We start from the raw sequence: 13,203 nt of genomic DNA, 5'->3' as shown, positions 1-13,203 counted from the left end.
ACATTGAATGATTTATACATTCGTAGCTTAATAATAATAATTAATAATAAGCTTTATTATTAACAATTAATAATAAGCTTTATTTGTGTAGCACCTTTCATACATAGAATGCAGCTCAAAGTGCTTTATATATGGAACATGTAACACAATAATAGAGAAGAAAATAATAATAATAATAATAATAATAATAATAATAATAATAATAATAATAGTACATTTTGAGGCTAACACAGCAAATTGTTGCGGTAGTATATATATAGGCTTAACTAACAAATACATACCCCTACAAACCGCAAGTCCTTGCTGCGGGCCCCCACAAATACCAACAATTTCCTACAACTTCTTCAGTCATTCCTTTTTGTTGCTTCGTTGCTGTGGCCATTTAAACACCATGTCCTATTCTCTACACCTGACTAACTTATGCATTTGTCATGTATACAGACCTTACTGTTCTGTATCTGACCCTAGGCAGATGGGTCAGGCCCTTGAGTCGTGGATCTGCTCGAGGTTACAGCGGTCATGTCCGTATGTTCTTATATTTGTTGTGATTAAATGAATTTATATACAGACATTTAAGGAACACAACGACCAGAAAACTGGCAGCCTTAACCCTTAACCCCTACAAGCACCTTATGGCAACAGTCGCAAGGAAAAACTCCAATATTCCTGGAAGAAACCTTGAGCAGAACCCGATTTAGGGGAGCCCATCTGCTTCTGGCTGGCTGCAGCAAAGCAGCAGTCGAATGTAGAATAATCTGAAAAAGTAATCTACAAGATAAAATGAGTTAAGTAAAAGCTCAGGTCTCAGGTAGGTCTTTTTAAAAGATATTCACTGAACTCACCTGTTTGATGTAAAGAGGCAGGGTGTTCCATAGCTTTGGTGTATTGGATAAAAGCAGCTTCTCTACTTTGCTTGGTGCACTTAGGGTACAATTAAAAGATTAGCATTGGAAGATTTAAGTTTCCTTTGTGGTTGATATTAAAAGCTCAGAGATATATGAAGGTGCTATGCCATTCAGAGTGTTGTAAGCAATTAACATAACCTTAAAATCAATTCTAAAGGAGACAGGGAGCCAGTGCAGTTCAGCTAACACAGGGGTGATGTGCTCTCTCGTCTTGGTCTTAGTTAAAGTCTAGCAGCATAGTTCTGAGTTCCAATTTCTTTATATGTTTTTTGGGAGACCAGTAAAAAGTGCATTGCAGTAGTCTAAGCTAGCAATAAAGGCATGGTTTTCTGCATCTTGTTGAGTTAAAAAGGGCCGCACTTAACTTTACTGATATGGGGTTTGAAGCTTAACTCTGTATCTAAGATGACACCTGGACATCTTATAGAGATATATCTCAACAGTTATATATGGATAAGTTATTGGGTAGAGAATAAGTAAGCAACAACACATATGATAACAAGATAGAAATAAAAATGAAATGAAAATGAAAAAATATAAACCAATTCAACCAAAACGTTGTAGTATAATTTTGCAATTTGTAATTTATTTATTTAAAACAGAGACAGCATATATTAATGAACATTAAAATGTAAATATGTAAGATTGCCATCTATAGTCCCTTGGGCAAGTTGATGGTCCCTTATAGTCTAAATAAGAAGGTGTTATTTTTCAGTTGGACAACCACATTTTTTTTAAATATGGGACTTTTGAAAATGACCAACACTCCTACTTTAAATAATAATTGCTTTTGCAGAATTTTGAAATAGGCCATTTTTAGTTCAGTTCAGTAGCTGGCTTTAAGGACACGCGGAGCCAGGCTAGTTTCATGGTAGGTTATGTCGCAAAATTCATGTATTTGTGCCCCCTTCTGGACTGATTAGGAGGCTACAACAGCAGGTGTGCTATGACATTAAAAGGCTAAGTTATCGCTGGCTTGTCAACATTCAGGACAGGCTCAGCGATCATCTAGAAATAGGTTAGCTTGCTGATTGACTTCAAGGTTTAGTTCAATTTGTTTGACATGCTATTTAGAGAATATAGTGGATTTTTATTCTTAAAGTGTGTAATCAGTTTTCTGTGGAATCAGACAAGTTTAAAGAGCATGTTGGCCCTAATGAGTGACCACCCCCTCTTATTTAGAGGTTCATTAGTTGTTGAAAATGCTAAAGCACAAAAACGCAGTTAGACCACAATGACTATTTAGACTAGACCCTACTGTCTATTGATTGACATCTAATCAAGTGCTTCTATAGGCTATCGTAGGGTATATGGTAAAAAAAAGTGCTCACGCAATCTTATTGCTGCAAAATTTCGAACCAGAGTGACCCTACCAGTGTATAATTACAATTTCCTCTAGCATAACTACTTGCATGTTGGCAACAATGTAAAGTTTTGAATTGTGAGATTATCTGTAGGCCTATTTGGGATTAAATTAGCCTTCTGGACTGTTATTCCTATCTAAATTGTCTCGTAGTTTAAGCCTACATAACAAACTCTGCTTAGCCTGCCTACTCTTGTAAACCATATGTCCTTATACAGGCTGTGTCTATAAAATGTAAATTTTATAAAACAAAATATGATGTCTTTGATCACTGTTTGTGTCTAATAGGCCTATTTTTTAAAGGCCTTATCTCGTGAGCCCACAGACAATTTTATGGTGAATTATGCTACGTCACTTCCTACAAGAAGGCGGTCGCTTGTCTGACAGCTGAATCAACAATAACAAAAAAAACCGCAAGTACAGGTTCACAGCTAAGGTGAGCACAACACATTCCACAACAATTTACCCAACAGTATAACGGTACGTCTGAAAAAAATATGTACATCAGATATGTAGCGTTAACCACAGTCCGCAATCACTGTTTGTTGTACGGCTATATAGTCTAAGCCAGAGAACATCATTCGTGCTTATTTTTGTACGATTTCTTTCCCGTCTCAATCATCATCCGTTTGTGTATCCGTAGCCTGATAACATATAGCACATCCTTTGGGTAGCACAGTATTGTAATTTCCAAAATACTCGTCCTAAGTTATCTGGACAAACGTAGCATACACTAAGTTCGAGTCCTGTTAGTAGCCTGGCTAGTTTCGCATCGTTTTTTGCTGAAACGCAATGCTTCCCATACTTTCAATCTATGTAGGCTATTTTATTTAGACATTAGCTGATTCGATGGTAGGCTTGATATAACCTTGTTGGAGTGATGTAGCCTACAGTCAGTGCATCTTTTGTCATATTTTATAGACTGCCAATCTAATCCTGTACACAACTGAATACATTACATCTAGTGTTTTCAATACTATAAAAGCCTAGTAGCCTACACAACCAGTTGTGTGTTGTCATTTGAAAATGTCAATTACGTCAACTGTTACTGTGAAAGGGAACATGCAATCAATGGACATTAATATTTTATAGAGTAGCCTACAGTAGGCTCACTTGTGCTCGAATTGCAGATTTCCACATGCAATTAAAAATCCTTATGCCAACATCTCATTATGGTCTGTGTTAGGCTACATCATGAGAAATCATTTCAGACAACATACAGGCCTACAATATTTTCTTGTGGGACACTTGGTGTGATCGGTTAACTTCTCACTTTCAGTTGCTATTGACTGTTTGACCTGACTGTCATAAAACAAAAGACTTTCATTCTGTTATGGTAACATATTAGGAGAAATTTGAACTTCCTTCTGTTTGTTCAGCGTCCGCCTGTTAGAGGTGACCTGCGTGTGCCACAGCCTCAGCTACCCTCCCAGCCCTCCACTGGAGAGACAGGCTGCTCAGAGGAAACAGAGGACTCACCTCTGCAGGTGGCCAGCCAGTGGAAGGTATTCATTCAAACCTTTTATTGTAGCTGATGTCTGGTACTAAACAACACTGGGACTAGATTTCATATTAGCATCTAGTGTAGTATAGCAGTAGGCCTACCGCATTCAGGCTTGGGTCATTCTGATCTATGCGAATTTACAGCTTACTGTAAATGCACAGTATACTTTCCACATGTTCTATTAATTATTGTGTAATTACTGTTTCATAATTATGTATGATTTGCAGAACTCATCTGGATACATTTATTTACTTGTCAAGATCCTAGCTCATTTAGTGCACTTCGGAATATGGTCTGACTGTTGATGGAATTGTGAATCTAACCTTCCAACTGCACAGCACTGATAAGCTGATAAGACACCTCCCACTTGCTATCTCTTTCTTGTTAATGAACTTGCGTAGGTGTCCTCCTTGCTCTAGGTCTATTTAAACAGCAGTACTATCACTTTACTAGGCCTCTGTACTCCCTGGTGCAACAACTGCTTTTTTTGCCTGATGTGTGTGTCTGGTGGTTCTCATGCAGCTAGTGTGGTGAGTATCCAGTGTTACCTCTCCTGTATATGGCTGTTTCCCCCCCCCTGTGGGACGGTCAGCTCCATAGGGCTCGTGGGACAGGACGATGGAGCAGCATGAGGAGGAGGGCCGCACCTTCATGCAGGTGATCAGTGAGAAGTACAGTCCAGAGAACTTCCCGTACCGCCGAGGACCCGGCGTGGGAGTGGTAGTACCCATTGGCCCCCAAGGATCACCCATGAAGGGTAAGGCTGAGACGGTGCAGTCATCTATAATCTGTGCTCCTTTACAAGCATGACATATTTCAATCATTACAAGATATGTGCACTAACCACTAAAGATAGTTTGCATTGAAATAAATGATCTTGCTACTGATATTTAGTGTACTAGGGAAAAGCATTTCCACGGAAGTAGACAGTAACTAAGTAAATTTACTTGATTACAGTACTTAAGCAAGGTTTTTGTACTTAACTTGAGTATTAATATTTTTGAAAACGTTTGACTTTTACTCCATTACAATGAAAGACATACTGTACTTTTGACTCCACTACATTTGAAATGAACATGAAGTACTTGTTAATTTTAAGCAGTGATTCTTTAAATGCATTAATGCGACAGACCATTGAATTTACTTCTTTCAATGGCTGTGGTAATGATGGTGACAGCAGATTCTTCATCAGAACATCCTCCATGATCATGGTGAAGTTGGAATGAAATTAGACACTCACCTGACATTCACTAAATAGCTAGATCTTTCATAATTAAACAGTAAATGAATGAGTTATCCAGTTTTGTATTTGGCAGTGAAATATTTTAGATTTGTGAACAGGTTTTGATTTGCGAATCAAGATTGTGTACTAATGCATTGATTTTAACAGTTGCCAAGTCGATGTTGTATGTAAGGAAAGGAAAAATACTTGGGGTATTTTTTTAAAAGAAAGTACTTCTGTAAAAAATGTAACTTTCACTTGTATTGGAGCAATATTTGACAAGGTCTATCTATTTGATTTAAGAAAAGAATTTTGTTTTTTGTCCACCTCTGCATTTTAGTGTGGTATTAAATAATGTGAATGATTTGACAAGTAGTGGAGAATACAGAATTATTTAGTATGTTGTGTTAGTTCATCATTAAAACAGTGAAGTGTGAAATGGCTTGAACACATCTGAGGATAGATGGAGGAATACATTTGTAGTGAATGCCAATGTTCATGGTCCAGACAGCACCATATCCTAGTTGCAGAGGGTGTCTACTACAGTATATCACTGTGAAGGCCACTAAATGTTGTGAGATGTCATCATGACTGAGTTATCGTCTGCACAGACCGGCTGAACCTCCCCAGTATACTGGTGCTGAATGGCTGTGGGATAAGTCGAGCTGGAGATCAGGGGGAGATTGCTGCCTTCTGTGCCCATGTGATGGAGCTCGATCTGTCCAACAACAAGCTCCGAGACTGGCATGAGGTAAGTCAGCAGACCACAGAAGTCAGACCACAGAACGTTTTTAGGAATTGTAAGATGGGATTTTAAAAAGTCCCCTGTGGATATTACTATGTCTTTGCTGTGCATTTTATGAGTATTTGAATTCTGCTCTCTTTAATTCACATTTCAGATCAGTAAGATTGTGTCCAACATCCCAAATCTGGACTTTCTCAACCTTAGCTCAAACCCATTGAATGAGGCTGTGCTGGAGCCCAGCTGTGCCGAGGCCTTTTCTCGTGTCCATCGTCTTGTCCTTAACAATACTCAAGTCTCCTGGAACACAGTGCACACCATCACCCGAGAGATCCCAGAGTAAGGCATTCGGCAATCAGTGTGCTCTCACTGATTGATTTTTCCCCATCCTAACAACAACGGAATATGAAGGGAAATCATTTTGCTGGCCCACTATGTTGGTATAGCAAGAAACATGATTCCTCTCCAGACATACACTATTCTTAAACATTTGTTACAACCTGGTTTAAACCAAAGTTAAATGAAGTTACTTTATTTGTACTCAAATTCTTTCTTTGCTGCCCCTTTTCCATTTACTTCAATCTTCGTTCCATAGTACCAACTTTTATGGTATGTATAAATTCACAAAGCTTTCTGTAGCAAAGAGAGAGAGAGAGCTATGACCCCACCCAGCCCTGAACCTGGGTCTGCGGGGTATGAAACCTGCAACTTGACTGCAACGCCAAAGAGCCAGGTTTGTTGATATGGCAGTCAGTGCGCATATTCAACCGCCGAGACGGCACTCCGTTACACTTTCACCACTACTCTTTGTGCCTTTGTTTCTTTTTTTCATGGTTTTTCACTCAAATTGTGTCATGAATCACAATTCAGTGTCACTCGGTTTATCCCTTCAATAGCGTGCTCCACGTGTTTTTTGTTCTGTGTGTGTGTGTGTGTGTGTGGTGGTCAGGTTGGAGGAGCTGTTCCTGTGCCTTAATGAGTACACCACTGTGTCACCCTCCACCGTGTCCTGCACGACACTCCGCCTGCTGCACATCACCGACAACAACCTGCACGACTGGGACGAGGTGCGTAAGTTTGGGACTATTTTCCCCTCTCTGGACACTCTGGTCATGGCCAACAACAACCTCAACGCGATTCAGGATGCTGGAGACACACTGCGACGACTCTTCCCAAACTTACGCAGCATCAATCTGCACAATGCAGGTACTTTCATTGCTAATGTAAATTAATTTTGCCTCACTCATCAATGCAATCAGTGGTCATTCAAACTACTCTATTTACTTTATTAATACTGTGTATCATGGGTACTATTATTGTCATTATCAAGTTCTACATCTAATATTTCTTTTCTAGTACTGCAACGATACTCTGTGAGAACTTGTAATTTAGTTTTGAATACGTTTTCAATTTACTGTCACCTCAACTACATCTCTTTGTTAGTGTTTATATTGCCATGTATATCCTGTGGCTAAGCAGGACATCAGTTGTGTACTTACCCTAAATTGAACAACGCATCGTGCAAAACCATCAAGTGTGGACTGTAATGGAGTATCAACATTGAAATCTACTGTATAACTACAGGAAAATATTGCAGTCATGGCCTGCCCCCTAGTGGACATAGCATTTAACCCTGCAGTAGACCTCTGAAGTTCACCTACAAAAAAGCTACCATCTTTGCCCATATATTATATCATGCGATTTTTTCTTATGGGAAAATAATGCACCTGTTAAACTCTTGCGAAATGAATTCTGAAATGCAGAATTCTGAAATTGCTCTACACTTTTGTCCTCTGCCTCCAAGTGAGTACTGTGATTTTCAGGACATTAAGATGGCAAACTTAGATTTTTGCTAGCTCAGAGCTAACTTGCAATGCAACTTGTCAGGTAGGAAGGTAGCTTCAATTAACACCCGGATCTCCTTATATGGGCAAAGATGGCCGCTTTGGGTACTTTTTGTAAGCGAACTTCAGAGGTCTATAGCCATGTGACCTCCCAGGGCCTGTTTCCCCAGTGTCAAAAGTCAAAAGCGTTATTCATAATTAATGTAAGCATTTATGTGTTAGGTCTTCAGCAATGGGAAGATATTGAGAAGCTCACCTTTTTCCCAAAACTTGAAGAAGTAAGAATTCGAGGGATACCTTTACTACAGAACTATACGAATACTGAACGCCGAAGTCTCATGATAGCACAGTAAGTATTCATTACACAAAACATATGTATCAGTGTTGAGAACATTTCATAGAAGTGGCCAAGTTCCCTAGAACATAAGTGAACAATACAACAGTTCAGTCTGAGTTAGTTGTGCATTACTGCAAATGTGATAGTGACCGCCTCTGCAAATTATTTGTTTCTGCAACACTTTCAAAATACATGAATTATGTCAAATAAACACGTCTCTCATTACATACAATCATGATGTCACAATAGTAGTGGTAACATCCTCACAGAGAAATATGCCAGAAAAAAACTCTTCTGCTGACTCTACATTGTGAAGATCCAGTGTTCCTTGCAGCAGATTATGTCAAAGTAAAGCATGAACATTACAGTCAGGAGTGAACTGTAAGACTATGAGCTCAACAATGACGACTGTGTATTTAACACAGCAAAAAGGAATAGGATTTGATTGACATAAAATGACATCCCAGGAACCAGTCATTGTTTTAGCAGTTCATATCCATATGGCTAGTTTTGTCCTTTATGAAGAAGTGAGAAAGCTCAGCCCCTCATGATCCTTTGGACGTTGGGTACACTAAGCACTAAGGTGCTGCATAATTACTGCCATGTCAATTGCCGTGCAAGTACTCAGGGGCCAGTAATTACGCTCTAATGAATGTTTATGCAGGTGAATGTGTATATGTGAATGTCATTTGCAGGTGATAATGAAAGGATGCATTTGGTGCTTTGATAAGCAATTTAAAAATAGATAGTAGCACTGGGAGACACTGACATGGCCGTCTTTTCAACCTCAGAAAAACTTGTCTGCAGACATAGCGAAAACATGTCAATGTATATTTTTGCTTTGATTGCTTTAAGGGCAATCAATCAGTCTCACTACCCTCAAGTTTATTATTTCAATATAACACATTTGAGTAGAACTGACCCAAGTTAAGATATGTGGTCTCAAAGTCATCCCTTTGAGAAGGAGACACTTTTCATTCTGATGGTGTGCTTCTGCTGCTTTAGCTTACCCTCAGTGACCAACCTCAACGGAAGTGTGGTGACTGACAGTGAGCGAGAGGACGCTGAGAGGTTCTTCATCCGTTATTATCTGAACCGCCCGGCAGGGGAGCAGCCGTACAGGTACACCAGTCTCATAGACACAGCTATGGGGAAAACTAGCTGGGTCAAGTGGGTTTCCATCACAATTGGAAAGCATTGATAAAAAGAGCACAGAGCAATACATCATGACAGTAATTTATATATATTATATAATAATATTTCCTGAAATATTTCCTAAATATTTCCATATTTCCTGTTTCAATTTATGACGTGTACCTTTTTTACATTTACATGTACACCTGACTTGACATTTATAGTCAACAAGGAATTAATTTACCAGTGCTGGGCTAAAATAAAATAACTTTCAATTCTATTTAGCACATTTAAAGTGAAGCATTAGTTCTGAAACAAAAGGATCAAACTAGTAACCTTTGGATATTGCCTTTAAGTTAACGGTCAAAGACTCTATTTACTTCTGAAGGTACCACTGCTTGGTGACCAAGTATGGGAAGCTGGAGCCATTGGCCGAGATTGACCTGCGGCCCAAATTTCATGCCAAGGTAGAGGTTCACTGTGAGGAAAAAGTGGAGCAGGTGAGCATCCGGCTGGATCAGACGGTGGCCGAGCTGAAGAAACAGCTGAAGACAGTGGTCCGGCTCTCCACCAACAACATGCGACTCTACTACATAGACAAGGACCTGCACAGCCCCTTCGGACCAGAGGAGATGACATCATACAGCACACGTGCCCTCTACTCCTACAGCATCCGCGACGGCGATGAGATTCTGGTGGTGCCCAAGACCAAATAAGTGCTAAAGACCTGAGTAACGTTCCCAACCACTCCACCTCCCAACACCCCCACACACCTTAATCTAGTAAGACCTCTACCCACGTTATTCCCACAAACACCATCTAAGTCACATTTGATGTGGGCCACACTTTCAGGAAGAAAAAAAAACTGCCAACCCTTTGCTTGCTTCAGTTCTTGAATGTGCAGGCCTCTCTGTCAGCTGCTGTCAACTAGAGTCTGATAGCTGTATGTAGCCCTGCACTGAACTGCACTGACATGTGAGTGGACATCTATATTCACAACTTTCCTTTTTCTTCTTTGATCCTGTTTTTTTTATTATTATTTTTTTTATCAAAGACATGTCGTCTATGGGCTAGCCTAGAGCACATAGAGGGCATAGGGCCATCATCAAGGGCTCCCAGTGCATTTGGAAACAATCATTTAGAGCTCAAACTGTTGGCTGTTTGACAGATGGCCTGAACCATAGACTGTTGCTGTCTTTGTCATGCTGTGTTTTTTGCGGATATTTAAAAAGGATCATTTTTTTCTCTTACTGAAGAGTTTCGTAAGGATGTTTTACCCTTAGCCTACGTATTAAATTTACCACATTTGGAGAGCCTTTATTAAGAATTTATTAGAGTAACATGGCGACCATTGTGAGGCTGCAATGGTGGAAAGTGGACCTGAACTATTTAGTCTGAGTTCAGCTTATTTGAGGTGGTTCATGCAAGTGTTAATGGATATTTGTGCTTAATTCAATCTCACAGCCAAATACGATTTATGGACATTATTAAACAGAATGTCTGTCAAATATTACTAATATTTTTAGTTTTCCAAGGGTACAAATATATTGAGTGCACCATTATTGACCACATGAATTTTAAATTCAACAGACTGTAACATTCTGCTTAGAGTATAAAGTGTGCATCTTTATTGTGGCTTGTGAGTTCTGGAATCACAGCCTTGTGGAGACAGTTATGGCTTAATAACTGAATATTCTTTTTTCTGTGTGAGACAGAATTGCACTGATCTCAGCTTTTTTCCACCAAAGATTCAGTTGCTGATCCTTGGCATGGTCATGATATTAATAATGTTGTTGCTTTGTATAACAGGCGCATCGATGCTTGCTTTTGTTTATTTTCATGACACTGGTCACAGAGGTCCTGCTACTTTAGCACACTGTTTGTCATCTGTTTGTTTGTATTGCTGTTGTTTTGCATTGTTCAGGCAAAAGTGTGTATATACGATTCAGAGACTGTTTGGTTATAATTAAGACTGGAATATATATGGTCCCACATATTAAAGGATATGGGAAATACATAATCCTAGTGTTATCGCCCAGTGCAAAGACTAGAGAGGTGAAATTTGTAGGTAAATTCTCTCAGGTTTGTGTCTGAAATACACTGCACATGCCAGCACAGGAAACAGTCAATTTGAAAATAACAACATGTATAGAAGTGAATTTCAGTATTCCAAATGCTGTTCAATCACGTCAACAGTTTAAAACGTGATTAATGTTGAATTGTGTTTCAGCAGTATGGGGTTTCCTGCATGTCACATTGCATAACTGATGTAAAAAGACAAGTTGTGAAGATTTCATACATTATGTTTCATCATTTACAGGCCACTACATTTTTACATTATTAGGTTTATGATATATAACAACAAAGGTCAAGCTTTAGACACTTAATGTGTTAAGGCAATGTGTAGATAACGGAAACACTATTTCTGAAATAACCAGTGGTGTATTATTGCATTTATCCTGCAGCTATTTAATGATGAGAAGGTTAGAGGACCTAAAAGTAACAAGGAATGAATTTCTGCCACTGTTTCACAGTGTATGAGGTGGTTTTGTGCTGGACCACACATTAATGGATGTGATATAAGGGACTTGTACAGAAGCATTAAAAAGCAACGTGCAGCTTTGTAATACATGCTTGCTGAGCACTCCCTTAGATGAAGAAGTATTTGGGTACAGATGCATGGCATAGGGTAACATATTTTGCTTTTGTGTAGCAGAGAGGAACATTCTGATATACAGGGAAGACATTTACCCTTAAATGATATACTCCTTAGTAGATGTGTAGTAGGCTACTCTGTGGTCATTTGAGCCACGTGGTCTTAAATGGAAGCAGTGTTGTAGATGGCTTTGACTGGCTGTAGGTCAGGTCTGTCTGGATGCACTTATGGTAAAGAACAAAAGAATCATACAGTATTGACGACATAATATTCTTACAAACAGGAGGCATACCTAATAGTAGAGAAGACTTGTGCAATATCCTATGTTGGTTCCATAAGCCATGAAATGTGTCTGCTTTTTTCTTGATGTTGCATTATTGGTTATGGTTGAGTATCTTTTGGGACCAATTTGATGACTGCTGGCATGCTTGTTAGTGAACTTATATGTCTGGGTGGTTTTACAGTTTGCCATTTTGTGTAGTTTAATTACTTTTGACTTATGTTAAGAAAACATTAATTATATTATTGGCCATTGTCATTGGTTGTTTGTTGTCTCAGGTTTATTTATGTATTTATATTGAATTAGTAAATCATGTTTTTTTCTTTATTATTTTAATTTTCAATGTAGCCTTTTTAAAACACATAGGCCTGTCTAGAACTGGAGAGACACTATCTTACACCCACCATGCCCCTGAAAAACATATCTGAATAGCTAGAAGTAAATGATGACAGCTGATTATGACTTTGGAAAACAATATGATATTTGTTTCCCATCCTCGCTGTGCATGTGGGCAGGGTGGTTGGGAGTTTCAAACAGTAAAATTGGTTAATCAAATTATGCAAAGGGTCTAAAAAACCAACAGGACTCTACAATGGAAAAGTTATCAGTGTGGATCTATACTCATTTCTGCCTTGATTAATCATGCTGTATGTAAAAGGTTTATGCTGAATATGTGTGACAAAAAATATAAGTATGTATGTAGGCTATTCTATTCATAATTCACAGAGCAGCTGACATGGCTTGAGTGTGTAGACCTAATTTCTTCAACATTCATATCCTCTCTCACCTGTCAAGCAAAAATGTAAATAAAGAATAAGATTAAGAATGAATTTGTTGTATCTGTGTAACATACATGTTAATAATTGAACAGTTCTCACTCAGATGATTAGCCTACACAAATTAAAGTTGCAAATGGTCATGCCTGCTGGTTTCCAAATTCTAATTCATTAGGCTACAGTAGGTTACTGTGCTCAAATAAATATAGCCTATATGTATGCAGCCTATATTATGTAGCCTATATTATTTTTCATAATGTAAACACAGACAAACTTTAAAGCAAATGTAACACTCATAATAAAATGTGCAACATAATTTAGGACTGACTGGTTATTTTATGAACACCAACGTTAGCCTGGTCCATTATGTTTTGTCAAACGATGAGCTACCACTAGATGACAGAAGGACAGAAATCAGTAATTTGTAGGCGGTTGCACAG

At 38.7% G+C, this 13,203-nt stretch overlaps 1 protein-coding gene across 4 annotated transcripts; it reads left to right on the top strand.

Annotated features, from left to right (window-relative positions):
- Positions 1 to 2,078: 2,078 nt before the first annotated feature.
- LOC121683300 (tubulin-specific chaperone cofactor E-like protein) lies at positions 2,079 to 13,079 on the top strand. Of its 4 annotated transcripts, none has more exons than XM_042062879.1 (9): positions 2,079 to 2,704; positions 3,648 to 3,773; positions 4,365 to 4,529; positions 5,606 to 5,745; positions 5,894 to 6,075; positions 6,686 to 6,942; positions 7,803 to 7,929; positions 8,923 to 9,039; positions 9,440 to 13,079. In XM_042062879.1, exons 3-9 carry the CDS (start codon positions 4,391 to 4,393, stop codon positions 9,765 to 9,767), a joined length of 1,290 nt encoding a protein of 429 aa, XP_041918813.1. In that variant the 5' UTR covers positions 2,079 to 2,704; positions 3,648 to 3,773; positions 4,365 to 4,390; the 3' UTR covers positions 9,768 to 13,079. The 4 variants fall into 4 exon arrangements, with proteins under 4 accessions (XP_041918813.1, XP_041918811.1, XP_041918810.1 ...); XM_042062877.1 differs by having other exon boundaries at positions 4,295 to 4,529; XM_042062876.1 differs by having other exon boundaries at positions 4,226 to 4,529.
- The last annotated feature ends 124 nt before the right edge of the window (positions 13,080 to 13,203 follow it).

The sequence above is a fragment of the Alosa sapidissima genome, chromosome 15 (genome assembly GCF_018492685.1).
Source record: "Alosa sapidissima isolate fAloSap1 chromosome 15, fAloSap1.pri, whole genome shotgun sequence".
NCBI classification, from domain to species: Eukaryota; Metazoa; Chordata; class Actinopteri; order Clupeiformes; family Clupeidae; genus Alosa; species Alosa sapidissima.
This window is presented reverse-complemented; position numbering and strand designations above follow the sequence as displayed.

What these genes read in the sequence shown, in the direction of transcription:
- LOC121683300 (XM_042062879.1), top strand. Translation starts at nt 4,391, where the DNA reads ATGGAGCAGCATGAGGAGGAGGGCCGCACCTTCATGCAGGTGATCAGT. An exon ending in AGCTCCGAGACTGGCATGAG is followed by an intron (nt 5,746 to 5,893) that starts GTAAGTCAGCAG and finishes TTCACATTTCAG; the next exon opens with ATCAGTAAGATTGTGTCCAA. An exon ending in ATCACCCGAGAGATCCCAGA is followed by an intron (nt 6,076 to 6,685) that starts GTAAGGCATTCG and finishes TGTGGTGGTCAG; the next exon opens with GTTGGAGGAGCTGTTCCTGT.